General features: G+C 40.9%; 1 protein-coding gene across 13 annotated transcripts in view; it reads left to right on the top strand.

Annotated features, from left to right (window-relative positions):
- eif4g3a (eukaryotic translation initiation factor 4 gamma, 3a) overlaps window positions 1–19,651 on the top strand; it is a 68,741-nt gene that overhangs the window by 40,309 nt on the left and 8,781 nt on the right. For all 13 annotated transcript variants that reach the window (XM_047347250.1, XM_047347238.1, XM_047347249.1 and 10 more), the window contains 10 exons: window positions 2,916–3,210; window positions 3,413–3,537; window positions 5,777–5,896; window positions 6,259–6,414; window positions 6,541–6,738; window positions 6,860–7,006; window positions 7,089–7,325; window positions 9,248–9,352; window positions 10,612–10,750; window positions 11,093–11,199. In XM_047347250.1, coding sequence (XP_047203206.1) covers window positions 2,916–3,210; window positions 3,413–3,537; window positions 5,777–5,896; window positions 6,259–6,414; window positions 6,541–6,738; window positions 6,860–7,006; window positions 7,089–7,325; window positions 9,248–9,352; window positions 10,612–10,750; window positions 11,093–11,199 — 1,629 coding nt within the window. The remainder of the gene's footprint in view (window positions 1–2,915; window positions 3,211–3,412; window positions 3,538–5,776; window positions 5,897–6,258; window positions 6,415–6,540; window positions 6,739–6,859; window positions 7,007–7,088; window positions 7,326–9,247; window positions 9,353–10,611; window positions 10,751–11,092; window positions 11,200–19,651) is intronic.

The following is a 19,651-nucleotide window of genomic DNA, read 5'->3' as shown; positions in this document are numbered from 1 at the left end:
CTGCTCCACGGTTTGCATTTTATTTGGGATGGATTTGTTCTTGTAAATCTAAACGCTGTATAGCAGTGACAGTGGTTCGGTGATCACAGGGGCGCTTAGACCCACCTGGCGGCACGCCGAGAGAAGGTGGAAGATGGACAAGCTTCACATTCATTTAGAGGTTCTGAGGAACTCTTTAGCCAAGTATCAAGCTGCTGTTAAAAGTGCCAAGACTCGGTTTATTTTTGTTTGTGTCTGATAACAGCGACAATCCTCAAACTCTTTTTAACTCACTGAAGTCTCTCCTGAATCCTTGTGATTCATCCTACCTGCTTCCTTCTGTTTTACTTTGTGAACTACTTTTAAAGGTATTTTTGGGACAAAGTCTTCTGCCTCTCGTTCCACCCCTGATCCTGGCTCTTTCGCCAGCTGTTTTAGACCAGTTTGTGTTTGACTGTCTCCCAGTTGTTGGAGATAGTCAGGAAGCTGAAACCTTCATTTCCTTTAGGTTGTGTCCCAGCTGCTTTTAGGCATGCTGTGGTCCAACCTCTTCCTAAAAAAGCAACTTAGATCCTAATGTTCTATCAAACGTTAGGCCCATTTCTAAGATGCCTTTTCTTTCTAGAATTTTAGAGAAGGTGGTTTATTTCCAACCTCAGGAGCAACTACAGCTCCATGGGATTACTGTAAAATCTCAGTGTGGTTTTAAATTGTGTCACGGCACAGATACAGCACCGCTTAGAGTTTTTAATTATCCACATTTAACTGCAGATTCAGGTAATTCTGCTGTTTTAACCTTGCTTGATTTGACTGCTGCTTTCGACACGATGTTTTACTACCACGTCTGGACCAGTTTGTTGGTTTTAAGGGCACGGTTCTTAATTGGTTTCCCTCCTATCTTTTCTGGCAGAAGTTTTTCTGTCTGGTCGGGTCAGGTTTCCTCCACCGAGGCCCATTTGAAATGTGGTGTACCTCAAGGCTCCATCTTTGGAGCTAAACTTTTTTGGTATATGCTTCTGTTGGGGCCCATTCTTAGGAAAAGGGTATGTCCTTGTAATTGTTTTGCAAATTTATCTCCCATTTAGAGCAAGTGAAAGCCAGTTGGTACAGAATCTGGTTAACTGTCGAAATGTCATTAAAACCTGAATGGAGATGAACGTCTTACATTTGAATGAAAATAAAACAGGTGATTGTTCTTGGGAAAATGACTGACTCAGATTGCAGCGGTGCTATTTGTCCTTTGAGTTGTATTAATTGTGATGCTGCCGGGAATCCTGGAGGATTTTTGATTACCGTTTTAAATTTGATAAACATGTTAGTACAGTAGTCCAGTCCAGCTTTTATCATTTAAAGTTAATTAGCAAAATCAACTCCTTTTTTCCTTCTAGTGGCCCTAAAAGGGTGAGACATGCTTATTACCTCTTGACTGGACTACTGCAACTCTCCTTATGCTGGGTTGGACAACTCTTCTAGGTCGCCTGCAGCTGGTCCAAAACGTTGCTTCTTGTCTGCTCATGGGTAACAAGTGACATAAGCACATTGCCCCCATAGTGTCCTTCCCTGCTCTGGTTATCTGCATGTTTAGGATTGTTTTAAGGATTTTAATGTTGGTTTTTAAACGTTTAAACGGTCAGGCACCTCCTTATCTAACAGAGGTTTTAAAACTAGCACATTGTCAGAAGAGGTCAGAACTCCTGTTGCTATTAGACGTTCCTAGGACTTGTCCTGTGACCCGACGGGACAGAGGATTTTCTGTTGTTGCTCTGGAACAAACTTCCTCTTACTGTAAGGATGGCCAATACCTTGAATGATTTTAAGTCCCTTTTAAACACCCATATTTTTACCTTACTTTTAATTCTAGTTGAGCAGAAATATCAAGCTGTTCTTATGATTAGTCTTTCTTTTACTTGCTGTTTTTAGCTGTACGTTTCTGTTTCTTCCATTTCTCTATTTTTTTTTTTAAAGTAGCTGTTTGTGTCTTATTGGTAATTGTTGTTTTATTTTAAATTTATGGACCTGTGCAGCACTTTGATCACTCTTGGTGTGCAAAGCGTTTTATAAATAAAGGTGGATTGATTGAAATGAAATATTGTGAGCAATAGTTCAAGAGGAAAATATTTCCTCATGTGGCAGACAGAAACGACTTATGGCTGCTGCTGTTGTCCACAAAAATACAGCAGGATGTTATCGGTCATCTTTACCCATCCTGTTTTAGCCTGTTTCATGCTTTTCTTAGGGCTTCTTAAGGCTTGTTTCTGTAGGAGAGTTGTCACATCATCAAACACTTCACCCACGTTGCCTGCTGATGGTAGTCAACGCCCGTGGTGCCGATTGTATGGCAGTCTCACTTCTGTCAGTCTGCCTCAGGGCAGCTGTGGCTACAACATAGGCAACCACTGTCAGTCTGTCAATGGGTGGATGACTGATTGTAGTGTAAAGCGCTTTGGAGTCCCCGGACTTGATACAAGTGCAGGCCATTTCCCATTTACTATCAAACGCTGCTGGCTTCAAGCTGCTTGTGCTTTAGGAGAAGCTCTTTGGAGGGTTTATCTAAACTCAAGAAGGCTCCAAACTGAACCACATCTCACTGGTTAGGTTACAAGCTGGTTCAGGTTAGTATCCGTTTTAAGACTCAGCCTTTTTCAGACTTTCGTATTAGTGATGCAAATGGTAATTCAGAAAGAACTGTGTGGAGGGAGGTTGATTAGAATTTTTAGAAGTTAGCAAATAGAGGAGTGTTTTGTCTCTCTCTGTCTTAGTCAGTAACATCTTTCTGTTGCAGTATGACTGCATACCATAACAGTGATCTGTAAAGAATCCTGATGTTAAGTTTCATTCATTTTCTGACTGTTTTAAAATTCTAAAGTGATAACAACAAATTAGACATTGACGTAAAACAACCTGAATTAACCCCATAGCTGTTTCTGTTATGGCAGGAGGAGCCCAAAGTTCTCGATTTGCCTGCTGGTGACCAGGCCCTTCAGCCGGCTCCTCTCAGCTGCAGTCCGGTGCCCCTGCCGTCAGTCTTCCCCACCGCTGTTGCTTCCGCACCTGCTCCCACCAGCAGCCCCCAGGCTGATGGAAATTCCACCGTTTCCGAGGAAAATGGCGAGGCAGAGTCGGAGCCCCTGAGAAACGGAGCGGGTCACACCTCGGAGACGGAGAGCAGCGACAGTGGAGCTACCCCTGTAGACAAAGAGAACTCCATGGGGGCTCCTCAGGATGTGGAAGGTTAGAAGACTATCAAGTTTTAGGAAACAAGATTTTTAAGTTGTCCAGGTCAAAACAGGATTAACAAAACATCTTCAGCAGATACTTTATTTGACTTGTGGAGAATCACATTCTAGACCTGAATTCCTGCAGTTTCTTTCTGATGTGCATAGATAGCTGTTGAGGGTTTTCTTTCTCATTTAATCCTTCTTTGGTTTTCCAGACCTTGCTGAGCCTACTGGGAAGCGGCAGTATGGCAGAGACTTCCTGTTGGGCTTCCAGTTCATGCCTCAGTGCATACAGAAACCTGAGGGGCTCCCACCAATCAGTGATGTGGTGCTGGACAAGGTGAGTTAAGGACACCACTGCTGTACCGCTGTAATCATGAACCTTTTGATTAAACACACACAAGGTGTCAACGATGGTCTGCCGCACTACTTTCTAGTCTGCAACATAACGTTTTATATTAATAATTCCTCTTTTGTTTTTTGATGCTGTGTGGTTTAGTTGGTAGAGCGGATGCACACACACTGCAGAGATTATTGCAGTGTTTCCCCAAGGCTTTTGGTCTGGGGGGTTACCCACACAAACAGAGAAGAAGTCATAGTTTTCATGTTTCTGTCTATAATAGGAATCACTCAATATTACATAAAAGTCAATACAAACACAATATCATTTAAGAGCTATTGGACACTCCTTTCTGTATCTGTTCATCTGTCTATATTAATTCTTTATCTGTTTCTCTCCACGTATCCTCATCTATGTGTTCATCTCCAGCTCTATTTTTATCTGTCTTCATCGATCTATATCTGTTATTGCTGGGCAACTATTACATTTCTTAATCAGGATTAATTTCACTGTTATGTGCAAAATTCAGTGAAAACTTTAAAAGTACTTCTATATGAACAAAAATGTAATAACATGTGGTCTGCACAGCGCAGCTTTACATCAAGACTGACATTGGTGTGTTCCTCCGCCCTCAGTTATAGTTCCAGTCCCACTGTGGTCAATTGGTAACGAGACAACACTTACAGACGTTTAATAATTTACATCATGTTGTGATTTTTTTGGTAGGGAAAATGCTGCTTTAATCTTTGATGCAGCTGAATGTCTTCCCCTTCTCTCTCCACCATCTTTCCTGTCTAATTACTGTTGAATAACGGCTTCTAGAGCCAAAAAAAAAGTCTTTCCAAAAAATTCATTATTTTTGTTGTTGTTTTTATTTTTATTTTCTAAGGAAGTGAACTTTGGGTTTATGTTAACTGTAAGCCATAATTGTCCAAGGTATCAGAAAAGAACACTTGAAACATCACACCACTGTGTGTAATTAATCTATATAAAGAGTTTTATTTTTTGATTAAATTACTGAAATAAACTTTTCAGTCATAGTCTGATTTATTCTTATTTATTATAGATAAACCAAAAGGTTTCAGTTGCTCATGAGGACATTTTGGTTGCGATTGAAATAAAACTCAACTAATTCTCTTGATACATCCAAAAATGTTTTATTTGAATTATTTGCACATAAAGAAGCGTCAGAATTCTTGCAGCTTGATTTCCAATCGGTTTGACACTTTCGGTAATTGTCCTTGTTATCTGAAGCTCTTTGCTAAGTAAAATCTTCCATGTCAGTGAGAAATTCATGTTGTAACTCGAGCTCCTGCAGCTAGTTAATCATCAGCTGTCAGCTACAGTAATAATATTATTGAGTCTTTTATTACGAAGCAGGCCTCATCCTTTCTCTAAAATGATTGTTAGTTAATCTGAATTATGGGTTATTAGTTGGAGAAAAGATCACGTGCTGGGACATAGACATAGATGCTGTTCATAACTGTGTCTAATGATGAAGCAATAAAGCTATTAAATAAAGATGAAGCTAATTAATTATGAGCGTCAGTGGTGCTGATTCCACTTTGGGTAATCTATTAGATGAAACTCATTTCTTTCTCTGCTGCCTCTCAGTAACACACATGGGCATGGTTTTAGTTACAGCACTTTGGTTTGCTGTTCACATCCACGTATATGTATGGGTGGAGCGTATGGCCTGTTGAAATGCTGTTTTGATTAAAATCACATTGCTATTATGTCTCCCTTGGCAGCATTAGGAGTACATGCCCCTCCCCCCTTTCTTCAAAGAGAACAGTAAACAGTTAAATGATGCCGTCCCAAAGTTTCGTTTTTCTCACAGGGAGAACAGAGAGTTTCTCTGGAAAAGCTTCAAGAGGAAGTCAAGGACAGCTGAACGACAAAGAGTCAGATTTGTTTTCACCTCCTCCCTCACAACCGTCTCACACTTTTTTTTTTTTTTTTTTTTCTGTCCCCTTCTACCATCGGGTTCTAAAGTACAGATTGTATCAGATCAAGGCGAGCATATTTCAGTAAAATAAATCAAACCCTGATGATCTGCCCGTCAATAGCAGGTCATCTTTTTAGGGGAAGAAATGTACACAGATTCTCTCACACTTAGCATGCTGAGCCCTTCTGCCCTGTTGCCAGATTTGCGAGAGGATCACTGCGCCCCCTGCTGTTTATCTCAGCTGTGTATGTGCACACATGCGTGACGGTGTGTATGCTTTGTGCCATGCAGATAAACCAAAACAAGTTGTCAGCTCGGGTGGTGGACTCCAGGGTTATTTCCAGGGGACCAGATTTCACACCTGCTTTCGCAGACTTTGGGAGACAGATGACTGGAGGACGGGGAGCTGCTGTGAGTCTCACACACACACACACTAAACAAAATCACAGATTCATTCATAAAATCACACACAGTCCAATAATAGAAAAGCATGTTTTGGTCAGTTATGCATTTAATTTATCCACAAACTAAATGTGTATATCTGTAGAGAATCGAAACAAAAGGCCATTTAAATAAAGCAGCTTTATCTGGTAAATGTGTTAAATATGTATTTATTGAGGAGGTTATAGGCAGAGTCTACTGTATTTAAGAAAATTTAGCTGCTAAAACCTTAAGAAAAATTTGGATTGCTACTTTGTTTTCCAATAACTTCTCAGTAGTTTTCAGGGGTCACCTAGAAGCCATGTGGTGTTTTCTTCTAACTGCATTCACAGCTCATGAACATGGGGACACGGCGGCCTCCGCCGAGGAAGATCATCGTCAACGTGTCTGTTAATGATGACGTTCAGCTGAAGAAATCAGAGAATGCCTGGAAGCCCGGCATGAAGAGGGAGGGCTTCTCAGAGGATCCAGAGATACAGAAAACACAGGCAGGGAACGAAACAACACACACTTGTAACACAGACAAACACAAGGGAAATGCTCAAAACTAAGCTACATGAATATTTAGATTCACGCTCAGCTTATGGATACTTTATGTTTTTCCTTTGCTGCAGGAGCTCTTCAGGAAGGTACGAAGCATCCTGAACAAGCTGACGCCACAAAAGTTCAACCAGCTGATGAAGCAGGTCACCGATCTGACCATTGACACAGAGGAGCGGCTCAAAGGGGTCATCGACCTGGTTTTCGAGAAGGCCATTGATGAGCCCAGCTTTTCTGTGGCTTATGGACAAATGTGTCGGTGCCTCGCCACGGTGAGCAACTCTTACACCGATCTAAACGTGTAGGGAAAAAAAATGTCAGGATTGCCAAGCCATTAAGTCAAATTGTTTTCTTTATTTTACTGTCGTCATCTTTTGTTTTTTTTTTGTGCAGCTCAAAGTGCAGATGACGGACAAGCCCAACTCCACTGTAAATTTTCGCAAACTGCTGCTAAACCGCTGCCAGAAGGAGTTTGAGAAAGACAAGGCAGATGACGTGGTGTTTGAGAGGAAGCAGAAAGAGCTGGACTCTGCTGCATTGGTTTGTAGTCTCCTTTGCATTTTGTATTCTGGTTACAGCTGCTGGAGCAAATGTTTAATGCGTCTCTTTTATTGTGCATCAGGCGACAGAGCGTGAGCGGCTTCAGGAGGAGCTGGAGGAAGCCAAGGACAAGGCCAGACGGCGGTCCATCGGCAACATAAAGTTCATCGGCGAGCTCTTCAAGCTGAAGATGCTAACAGAAGCCATCATGCACGACTGTGTGGTGAAGCTGCTGAAGAACCACGATGAAGAGTCTTTGGAGTGCCTGTGCAGGCTTCTTACCACAATTGGGAAGGACCTTGACTTTGAGAAGGCCAAGGTGAGCTGCAGAAGAACATGAGTAACCAGTGTTTGTGGTGTAAGAAACAGCTGGAGCTTAAAGAAATGTACCAGTTTGCTATCAAATAGGTGTGATGAAGCCACTGGTGTCGGTGTTTCAGTATCAAGTTATAGTGTTGAGGTTAATTAGCTCAGTTTAACAGACTTAACTGTAAACCAAAAGGAAGAGCAGGCCGTGAACGGTCCTCAGGTAACAGGAAAGCACCTCTATTTCTCATAAACATGCCTGCCATCTCTGTTGGACACAAAGTGTAAAAATACACACTGTCCTGTGTGTGTAAACACAAGGTAAGTGTGTCAGGTATGCTTTTCATTTAGGATTTGTTTACTCCTAAACAGCTAGACTGTAATCTGCAGGCCATCTAAACAAATTGATCCTTTCTGGAAATTCCTTTTTTTTAAAAGCAAAAATTGATGACCAGTACCATCCATGTAACTCTCTTCACTTTTAATGTCGGCAAGGTTGTCAGCACACAAAAAAAGAAATGTCTCTTTAGACCCAGGCTTGATGTGCAATCAGTGTTTTTACTGCAGTTTGAATGTTGGACTCTCAAGGTTTTAGAGACCTAACAGTGAAGGCTGTGATGGGATTTGGTCCAGCTGTGGTTGGGTACCATTCATCCAGAGGCTGAGGGAAAACTCCTGTATGTTAGAAGAAACAGAGACTTTCCCAGATGCTCCTTTAGACGCCAGAGGTTCTCAGATGGACACAGTAAGAGTCCTTTGATGCTTCCGATGCCTTTCTGCTGTATCTGCTGCACTGTGATGGAAACTGAACGTGACTTAGACCCGCTTTACTGCGTCATTGTTCCTTCTGAAAAGTGTTTCCAGGTAACAGAATAATTAATTGGACACATCTCAAGAGTTGGGGGCGAGATTTTTCCATCACACCTGTTTTTGTTCTCCTCATTGTTCAGAATGTTTTTTTTATTTTCATTTATCCTTCTGCATCTTAGAATGATTAGGGTTTTATTGTTAAACAATAGTCAGTAATTCAAATAAAAAAATCTAATGATGGCTCAGGACTTTTTGTCCCCTATACTGATTTTAGAACAGACATTTGTGCGCTGGTGAGTCCTGGTGTAAAAGTTAATCAAATCCATGTCATGTATATGATCTAAAGTGCAGTAAAATGACACACTACATTTCCTCAGTATTACAGCTCACTCACCAGTGTCGTTCCAGTCGCTGCAGTTTCTCCTGTTCTCTCTTTCCTAATAGTGGCAGATATTTGATTTTAGCTGCAGTTTCTGCAGGTCGGCCTTAATATGCCCCTCCAATACAGATTTACTCTGTCACCCAGTTTTTCACTTGTTTCCAAAGCAGTATCTGAAAAGGCACAAACAGCCACAGTCTTCATTAATCTGGAGTTTTCCTGTGAAGCAGTTTGCTTTACTGTTTGGAAGTTTTTCTAAGTTGTTAATAATTCGGCCAAAACGTAAAGAATAGCTGGTTTCCGCTCCTTAGAAACGTAGCGCTTTGTTTGGAACGTTGTGAAACTCTTGGTGACAACCGTCTGAATGTCTGAGTGCAGCAGGCAGAGCAGATCACATGAAGCCGGCCGACAGGAAGCTGGAGCAGCCTCTCTCACTGAAACAGTTCGATTAAAAATATAATCTACAAGAATTATAAAAACGTTGTGGATGCCAGGGACACAAAAATAGTCAATTATTGTTGAAAAGTGGTCTAGCAAAATACGTCTCTCTCGCTAGGGCAACAATGTGTATCGGAATGAGTTTCATCGGGGACTCACAATAATGCTCTTCCAGCAACGCTATGTCTGGTACCCAGATCCAGCACCTGGTATCAGATCAGGACATCTATTAAAAAGAGAATATTATTGTCTGGCATCATTTCAAGGCTCATTTCCAACTATCCCTAACACTTTGGTTTCCTCTACAGCCTCGCATGGATCAGTATTTCAACCAAATGGAAAAAATTGTCAAGGAGCGGAAGACCTCATCTAGGATACGGTTTATGCTCCAGGATGTTATAGACCTGAGACTGGTAAGCATCTGATTCCGATAACTTATTTTCAGTTTCACAGATGATTCACACACGATCATATAGATTTAATGGTGCTTGCTTTCTCAGAGAGGTTTGTTTCATTGTTTTTGTTTCTTTTCGAACTTATCGGAATGTCATATTGTCTGTTCACGTCATGTTGTGGCGAACTGTGTTGCACCTTCGCCTTCGGTATCAAATTTCAACTGTTTTTCTAGAGAGACTGGTGGGAGTACATTGGCTAATCTCCCAAACGTATATTAGAATAATGATGATGGGTTTTTGATCTGGAGCCACAGTGACAAGGAAAGTTTGCTCAAACCTTCTCAGATTTACTCTCACGGTTTAAAATGAGGCGTTTGTATCGTGCCATGGAAACACTTCAACAGGTTTTCTCATGTTAATTGGGCTGGTTTGGTTCAGGCTTGTTCACAGGCATCTCTGTAAAACCACATGCTGCACATTTCCAGCTACTATAACCTCCTTCCTCACCATTAATCATTGAGCTCCCACTGAGTGCCACAACCCTTGGTTGCAAAGTGTTTACGCTGTTGAATTTTGAAACACCAGAAGAATTGGAGGTCACAAGGAAGTCTTAAAAACTCGGTAAACTTTGCGAAAGAGCGGCTTGAAGGATTTCTACACCGGCAAAATCCAAACCTCAAAACATCAGGACCATTAAACCAAGAAGCTGTGGTGATAGTGCTCTGTTTCTTGGTGCAGTAACTAGATAAAAAAATCCTCAGAAGAATCCATGACCTGCTGTTGTATCACACAGTTTAGTTTCCAGTTAACTTAAACAAGCATGAGATGCATTATAGGGTAGATGTCAAGTATCAGTGATGAAGAGAAAATGAACGGTTTTAATGTAACAAGCTTATTAATGTGAAGGAACAAGGCAGTTAAATGCATTGAGGAGAAAAACTCCCAAACTCTACAGTTCGTGTCCACACAGAGCTAATTTAGCCGTGCTAAATGTTTGACAGATGATTACAAAAGAAATATTTTTATTAGTTTAGAATAATTAGAACAAAATGCTGCATCAGATGGAATTGGATTGGGAAAGATTAAAGCAGTCTTCTTTACATTTTTAATGGCCAACGATGACATGTTTTTGGTGCTTTAACACTTGACTGGTTCATATCTATTTACCCCATAGTAACAGGTTCAGGTTTCTTAGTCTGCTGCTGCAGATTGTTTTAACCTGGTATTTCAACACATTTATGTCACATCTGATGTTTTTTTTTTTTTTTACTTTACAGCACAACTGGGTGTCCAGGAGAGCCGACCAGGGCCCAAAGACCATTGAGCAGATCCACAAGGAGGCTAAGATTGAGGAGCAGGAAGAGCAGCGAAAGGTGCACCAGCAGCTGCTCTCCAAGGACAACAAGAGACGGCCAGGTCAGTCCGGTACTTGGAATCCTCTTTAAAACCTCGAGTCACACAACGGATCAGCTACAGTGACTCGGGAACCCTGCGAGCATGCAGGCAGACTTCCGGTCCGTACTGCCTGCGGAGTTCTGATTGTGCTCAGCAGCAGACCGGAAGTCTCCCCCACTCCCTCCCGTCTGTCAGTAGAATTTCATCATGTGTGACAGAAACTGTGGAAAATGTCTCCCCATCAGTTAAAAGGCTACAGGAAATGCCCCTCATATATAGTGTACAATGTCACAGAATCATTTAATTCATTATAAAATTATACTTTTTCCTTCCTGTTTGTGGTGTATCCGTTTGGTGACGTAGATCCACGAGAACAGAGAGAATCACGCAAAGATGAAACCTGGAACACTGTGCCCATGACAAAGAACAGCAGGAGCATCGACCCCAATAAGATCCCAAAGATCTCCAAGGTGAGACCTGCAGCCGAGGCACATGGTGAAGCTGGAGGGGCACAAATAGGAAAGCATTTCTTTGGGTTTCTAAGTTTCACATCCAGTCGGTTTACTCCATAAACCCAGAGCTGGTTCTAGATTAAACCTCTGACTGGCAGCAGACTCCTGCTTCACATGTCACATAGTTTTCTCTGGCAAACATTCATACACAGAGAAGTACATCGACCAGGCATAACATTATGACCGCTGATGTGACGTGAACAGCACTGTTTTCTTTCATTGTGGTACCGGTTTCTTATGGGTGGTATATATATTGGGTAGAGCTGCAACTAACGATTATTTTGCTAATCGATTAATCTGTCAAAATGTTTTGGATTATTCGATTGATAATCACATAGCAAAAGGTGCTTAATAAGAGATTTTTTACAGGATTTGAACCAGGTGAAGCTAAAGCTATGCCACTGGAGGAGTTTGGGATAGAGAATGTTTACAGGCAAAGAAGGCTTTTTATGTTAAATTCAAAATGTATATAATTTTTGTACAGTTTTTGCCTATTTATTGCTCTGAGTGTGTTGTTTTTTCAGCAAATGGCATGTTTTAGAGTCTGTATTCTCCAGTTAATGATCATTATATTACTAAATTAGTTGACAATTATTTCACTTATTGATTAATCATGATTAATCCAGTAAAGGTGGCATATTATACTTTTTAAACATTTGGTATAATTCTATGGGCTCCTGAGACCCAGAAGAAAAAAGGTTTTGATATTTAGATTTGTGTTTTTGATAGCTTAAGTATTAAGGTTGAAAGAAACATATTGCAACAATTTTTTTTTCATAAATGTTATTTAGATTTTATCAAACTTCTCTTACACAGGACATTGAGTTTTGCTTGGTAGAAAGGTTTTTTCAGTGAATTTAAAACTGATCATTTCCATTCAGAACAGTTGAAGGAATTCCATTAAGAAGTGCTTATAAAACCAGTTAGATATCTGAAACACATCTAAACATCAAAAAATCAGCACCGTGATAAATGTGCTGCCTTTAACATCTTTGGCAAATGGAGATACCCATATTTTTTATGTCATCGTTGGGTGGGGGTTCAACATGCCTTCTCGTAGTATTTGGAATGTAGTCTTCATCTTCATTGCTCCTCTCATCATCATCACTGGCCACCTTGTCAGCCTGCTACTACCCTGTGCCTGAGCAATCAGTTTATCTGCCAGAAGTAACTTGATGTCAAAATCTTGTAGCTTCTTCCTCTCTGGTTTCCCAGATACCTGGTGGTCTGACCTGCACTCAATCCAGCTGTTTGTGGCTGCCAGGTCAAAAACATGCATGATAGTAGTATAGTGGCTTGGTATTGGGTAAAAGCTGATCATGCGATCGTACAAATCAACCCCACCCATGTTTTTGTTGTACTCGGCTACAAAAGCAGGTCTGGGCACAAGAATGTGGCACCTCTCTTTTGCTGACCATCCCCTGCAGGTATTCTGGGGCTCTATTCCATGGCCACTTTAAGCCATCAGAACCACCTTATTGTTCTGCCACTTTCTCACTGCAACCTCTGATGGGTTTTGGACAATCATTTCAGATGTGCCTCCGCCTTGTTCTTGTAACCTTTTAGTTACTTTTTAGTGAGGCCTCACCTTCCAGAGGACATCCTTTTTTTTCTCCTCCTCAGAGAAGTCAAGGTCATTAGTGACTTTAATGCTGCCTAATCTTGAAGAATCTGTTACAAGACTAGCTATAACAGGGACCCTTGCCAGTACATGTGGATCCTGGGGTATACCAAAGAAGGTTTTGTGCTCTTCCAGAGTGGTGTTAAGGCTGATCAGTCGGTTTCTAGTCTTGATGATTGTGCCTACTGCTTTCCTGCAAGGCATTTTCCTCCACAACACGGCTGAAACTAGGTTGATGAAAAAAAGGAGATGTATGGTTTAACATAATGCAATATCTTATATAATTGCTATTACAAAGTTTTAAATTGTGTATATATGTTCTCAATTAAAAAGAGATCAGATTCTCCTTTGCAGACATGATTTCCAATAAATTCCACAACCCTAGCTTACACATTGCTTTTCATCCATGTTGGTTGGCAGATGTCTTCACTTTGTTCCTGTTCAAGCTCCTCAATCAGTCAGTGTTAAAAGCTGCTATGCCTTTCTCTGAACCTTGACCTTTCTGCTCTACTATCTGGCCTTACTCATCATCATCTCCTGACAGTTCTATGTCTGAATCTCCTTCCACAATTCTCTTTGAGATTATATCTGCCTCACACAGCCCTCTGTTTTCTGAAGCATGAAAAGTGGTTAAAATAGTAATTAGCAAGTCCCGCTGTCCCCTACAGATGACACTGGATAAAACTTGTGTTTTGAAAGGGTCAACATTATTGTAGATTTCAGAAATTTCACTAAATTATGGTAAAGACTTTCATATTGAAGAGGAAATTTAATTTATAGCAACAGACTTGATTTTTGAAAGAAAATTGACCACTTACTTCCTCTCCTGCCATAAATTTTGGATGCAGGGATTTCCGCCATTTTGAAAGGGAAGTGCATGTGCTCCGTTAGCCACGCCTCCACAACTGTGGCATCAGTAGAAAGCCCAGGATGTCCTCTTTACAGCACAGTGGGACTAACATAGGTTACAAATGTGATGTTTAAATTAGAGGGTTGAAAATCATGTACCCTCACTGAGGACAAAAATGAATTGATTGGTCTCAGGACGATACAAAACATTTCGTACAAAATCATTCTCAGATAATGAGATTTCACCTCAGTTTTCCCTTTTTTGGGGCGTTTACTCTGAAATTGAAATAAAAGGAAAACTTTTCTAAGTTGTTTGTTACTGAGTTGAGATCAGAGACATTCTAGACACTCAATAAAAGTTTCCTTGTCCTACCCTCAGGCTGGATAAGTTCGAATCCTAGTGCACAGAGGTGATGGTGACTGCAGTTATTGATGTAGAAATGAGCCGAGTAGTGTTTGAGATCTCAAATTTCTCTTTGTTGGTGCTTTGAAACCCATTCAGTTTTCAAGAGCCAACGATTCATCATTGCATAAAGAACTGTAAGAGGGAAAGCTGTAAACATATTGGAAAAAAAATGACCAAAAGTTCAACATTCTGCCCGCTTAAAGGTTTTATTTAACAAATTTATCCACATTTAAAGTTATGAAATAATAATAACTACTGTTATAAGTGGAATGTTTTAGGTAAAGTTTTTGTAAACTCATTCAGTTATAGTCTGGCATCAATGTGGACAGCAATACGGACTAGCTAGGGGTCCTAAAGAGTAATATAATAGGAATACTGCAGACATGGGCAGAGTGTATAAGCCTAATGGTGTTAAATAAAGGAATTCCAGTTGAGCTTGGAGCAGCAATTGTTTTGTTAGTTCTCAAACTTCATTACAACTACTCAATAACGGGCTAAAGTTAATGTTCTGATGCGGTGTTGTTGAACATTGTTAAGGTTTATGCTCCCGGTTATATAAATATGTGTAAGCTTTTATTTCCATAAGTCAGTAAAGGAAGTGATATGTTAATTGAATAGCCAATGAAGCATGTTGTTGTTCTGTGACGTATGATAGTTAATAAAATGGAGTGAAAGCAGAAGGAATCTCTCTCCTTCTCCACTCTGTATGAAGTTATTTCTCCGTCAGATTAAAAACGAATAACGGGTCAAAGTACTGCTGTGAAGTTAAATCTGCTAACGGGTTATGGGCCCAGGCCCGCACCAAGACCCGAGTACCAGAAACTTATTAAGCGCTCCCGAGGAAAGTCGCAACGTACTGCGTGTCCAGTGGGGATTAGGTTGCTAAAGACAGAATGAGCAGGAGAGCTACCGAAACGAGTAACCGCTGGTCACGGTTAGTTTTTGACGGAGATGCAGAGAAGTACGAACTGTGGGAGACAAAGTTTTTAGGCCACCTTCGGTTACAAGGCTTAAAAGACATAATTTTAAAGCCCGAAGAGGAAGAAGATGAGGACGACACAAAAAACGCAGAGGCATACACAGAGCTTATTCAGTTCCTGGATGACACGAGTTTATCGCTAGTAATGCGCGAAGCTGCTGATGACGGACGGAAGGCTCTACGGATATTAAGAGACTTTTATGCGGGAAAAGTGTAAGGCCCGTGTTATTAGTCTATATACAGAACTAACCTCACTACAGAAGATTAACAGTGAGAGTGTAACGGACTATGTTTTAAGAGCGGAAGCCGTCATTACAGCACTACGAAATGCTGGTGAAACTTTTGAGTGATGGTCTGCTCATTGCTATGATTTTGAAAGGACTACCACAGTCATACAAACCATTTATCATCCATGTAACACAAAGTCAAGCCTCAATGACTTTTAGTGACTTTAAAGGTAAATTGAGAAGTTATGAAGATACTGAAAAAATGCGCGCAGCAGTAACAGAAGACCACATCATGAAGGCAAGGGCCCAATCAAGAACAAAGTATGCAAAGGCGTGTGTGGGTGACCAGAGATCAAGCGGTGTCGACATGGTGTGCTTCAGATGCGGACAAAAGGGGCACAAAGCTAAAGTGTGTCACCGCAACAAATGGTGCAACTTCTGCAAAAGCAGCACACATCGAGAGGAAATGTGCAGGAGGAAACAAAGGCAGGATGAGGTGCGGAAAGTTGCTGAAGAAGAGGATCGCAAAGAATTTGCTTTCCGGCTGAGCGATATGGATCAGGATATCAAGAGGAGCAGTGGAATCAAAGCAAAAGGTTTGATGGTGGACACCGGAGCGACCTCGCACATCATCACTGACCTGGAAAAGTTTAAGAAATTTGACGACAACTTCAAACCTGAGAAGCATTGTATAGAGCTAGAAGATGGCACCAGGTGCAACAGAGTAGTCTTTAGACGAGGAGAGGCAGAAGTGACTTTGATGGACAGCAAAGGGCGACCTCACAAGACAACCCTGAAGCAGGCGCTGTACATCCCCTCTTACACACAAAATATCTTTGCAGTGAAAGCAGCTACCAGTAATGGTGCAACAGTGATTTTCAAACAGGGAGAAGATGTTGTGGAGCACATAGATGGAACAAAGTTCCCCATCAAAGAGTACAACAGATTGTACTATCTGCAAACTGTGAGTAATGAATGGGCCGATCAGTGCAACGGTTCATATGATATTCAAACATGGCACGAAATTTTGGGGCATTGTAACTATGATGACGTACAAAATTTACAGGGTGTTGTAGAAGGGATGAACATTAAGGGTAAAAATGATAAACAAACAAAACAGTGTGAAGTGTGTATTAAAGGAAAATTCACCCAATCAAGAAACAGGGAACCAGATAAGAGAGCTAAAGCAGCATTAGAACTGGTTCACACAGATTTAGCTGGACCGATAGACCCAGAGTCTACAGAGGGCTACAGGTTTGTGTTGTCGTTCACTGACGACTTTTCTGGTGCGTTTTTTTGTGTACTTTCTGAAACATAAGAGTGACACTGTGCAGGCAACAGAAACGTTTTTTGCAGACACAGCGCCATACGGCAAAATTAAGTGCATACGATCTGATAATGGTACAGAGTTTACTGGGAAGTGTTATCAAACGCTACTAAACAAGAACTGTATCAGACATGAGACGTCAGCCCCATACTCACCACACCAGAACGGCACTGCCGAACGAAACTGGTGCACACTTTTCGACATGGCGAGGTGTATGCTAATAGAGAGTAACTTGCCTAAAGCATTGTGGGTTTACGCAGTTCAAACAGCAGCCGCAATAAGAAACAGATGTTTTAACAGACGTACAGGACAATCTCCTTACCAAATGATGAGTGGGAAAAGACCACATTTATCAAGGATGAAGAAGTTTGGTTCAGCCTGTTATGCTTACAAACAAGACAAGGGAAAACTTGACTCAAAATGTGAGGAGGGAATTTTTGTAGGATATGACAAAAATAGCCCAGCCTACTTAATCTATTTCCCTCACAAAGAAAAAAAATCCAAAAACACAGGCTAGTGCAGTTTGTATCCAAAATGATGTTGGAGCAACAGACACAAACTGACGTGATAATAGAGGATGATTCTGACATACCTAACAGGATAAGAAACGAGCCAGATGAGTCCGAAATATCTGAGCAGGGTCAGGATCCAGCCACCTTCTTGGAAGCGAACAGCAAAACGAACACTATCTGTGAAACAGACCAAAACACAACACGTTATCCCTCTAGGATGAGGAAAAAGCCAAGTTACCTGAATGAATATGTAACGGATGAGGACATCGAAGACCACGTATTGACAAATATTGATTATTGTTACAGACTTCTATGTGATGTACCTCTAACATTTGAAGAAGCTGTACATTCTCAAAACTCAAAAGAATGGAAAGGAGCAATGGATGAGGAAATGTTATCGCTTAGAGAAAACAACACATTTACTCTTACAACCCTTCCTGAAGGCAAGCAGGTAGTGGGGGGAAAATGGGTTTATGCTGTGAAAAAGAATGCAGATGGAACTGATAACTTCAAAGCTAGATTCATGGCAAAGGGGTATAGTCAGAAGAAGGGTACCGATTATGAAGAGACTTTCTCTCCTACTGCGAATTTAACTAGCATTAGAGTTCTGATGCAGAAAGCGGCACAGGAAAACCTTATCCTCCACCAAATGGACGTTAAAACCGCTTATCTTCATGCACCTATAGACTACGAAATATATTTGGAACAACCAGAAGGCTATAAAGAGGAATCAAATGACAATGAACAGCTGGTGTGTAAATTGAACAGATCATTATATGGTCTGAAACAGGCTGGGAGAAATTGGAACAATACCCTGCATGATTACTTGTGTGAAAACAGTTTTGTACAAAATCCAGCAGATTACTGTGTGTACACCAAGCAGGCAGGAAATGATAAGGTCATACTTGTAGTATGGGTGGACGATCTGATCATCGCTGCTACCGATGAAAAAGTAATGAATGATGTCAAAAAGGTTCTAACAGCAAGGTTCAAAATGAAGGACTTGGGAAAGCTAAGATATTTTCTTGGTATCGATTTTGAACAGAGTGAAAACGGTGTAAAAATGTCTCAAACAAGGTATGTAAAGAAAATACTCCAGAGGTTTGATATGCAAGACTGCAAACATAGAACTACGCCTTGTGAACAAAAACTGGACTATACTGATGATTCAGAAAAATTGGACAATGTCAAAAAATACAGAGAAGCTGTTAGCAGTCTTATTTATTTAACTACCTGTACAAGACCTGACTTAAGTTTTTTTGTGAGTAAGCTGTCACAGCATTTTGCTGAACCTACAGAGAAACAATGGACTACTGTGAAATAGAGGTTGACATTTTTTCGGGAATCCCACGGGTCACGGGATTCCCATGGGAATCCCGCGGGACGGGAGACAGCGTCAGTAAAGATCACGTGATTGGGACGGTACCGGATAAAACATGAACGGGAGCGGGAGCTAACCAATAGGAGGGAAAATAAACTAGGATCAATTGTCTTTGGAAATGTAAAACTGAGACTTTGTTATAAACTTTAAGAAAAAAAAAACTTGGATCATTGTGTAGTTTTTTTCCAAGAAGCCTATACTATAATGCGAGTCAAACGAACTACACGACCCACAAGCCAACAGTGCTTCTGCTCGATGTTTTCCACCTGCGTTCAGAATGGAGGGAACAAACGCAGGTGGAGAACTGGACGTGGTAAAATTGGATTTGCAACGTAAAGTCGGAAGTAAGGACTTATCTATTAAACTCATAGAGCTGACAGGAAAGTCGCAAATTTTACCGAACTTCAGGAGAGTTGAATGTAGCGGTGTTAACACGCAGTCTGCTGCTTGTAAAACGTGTTTAGTTGTAATCAAGGACACCAGTGATTAAGGGACACTTGTAAGACAGATTCTGGATTAAATCAGCCCTACATCTCTTCATTCATCAAACCAAAAGTACCAACATGTGTCAAGTCTCATCTGACCAACAAAATTGCTGCATGTGCTCTAAAGATTTAAGAGCCTTCGCCACAGTAGAGGGGAAAAGTACGGAGCCCGCGAGGGGACATGGGGGAATTTCTTTTTTTTTTTTTTTTTTGCGTCCCCACGCAATACTTTTGCGTTCGGCATTTTGGAACAGCAGCACAGATGACGAACTGCTCATAAAACAAACAGCACTGATATGCCATTGATAGGGTTTATTTGTCATATGCAGGTTAACATGCAGTCAACAATGCGATTAAATACTTAGGATAAGAACCGTTCAAATCACGATAAAAACAAAAACACGGGGTGCAAAAAAAAGTACACATCATGCAGCAGTAATAAGCAAAGTGTCACAGATGTGGTTTCATGCAGTATTATTGTCCAGAGTTCAGTAGTTTGACAGCTTGTGGATAAAAACTGTCTTTTAGTCTGATTGAAGATCATTTTATTTAAGACCGATTTCAAAATAAAACTCAGTAAATCTCAAAACGAGTGTAGTGTTTGTTTCATTTTTGCAGTTGTC

Source organism: Girardinichthys multiradiatus, chromosome 20 (assembly GCF_021462225.1).
Source record: "Girardinichthys multiradiatus isolate DD_20200921_A chromosome 20, DD_fGirMul_XY1, whole genome shotgun sequence".
NCBI lineage: Eukaryota > Metazoa > Chordata > Actinopteri > Cyprinodontiformes > Goodeidae > Girardinichthys > Girardinichthys multiradiatus.
Note: the sequence above shows the minus strand (reverse complement) of the source record. Positions and strands in the feature narration are given on the sequence as shown.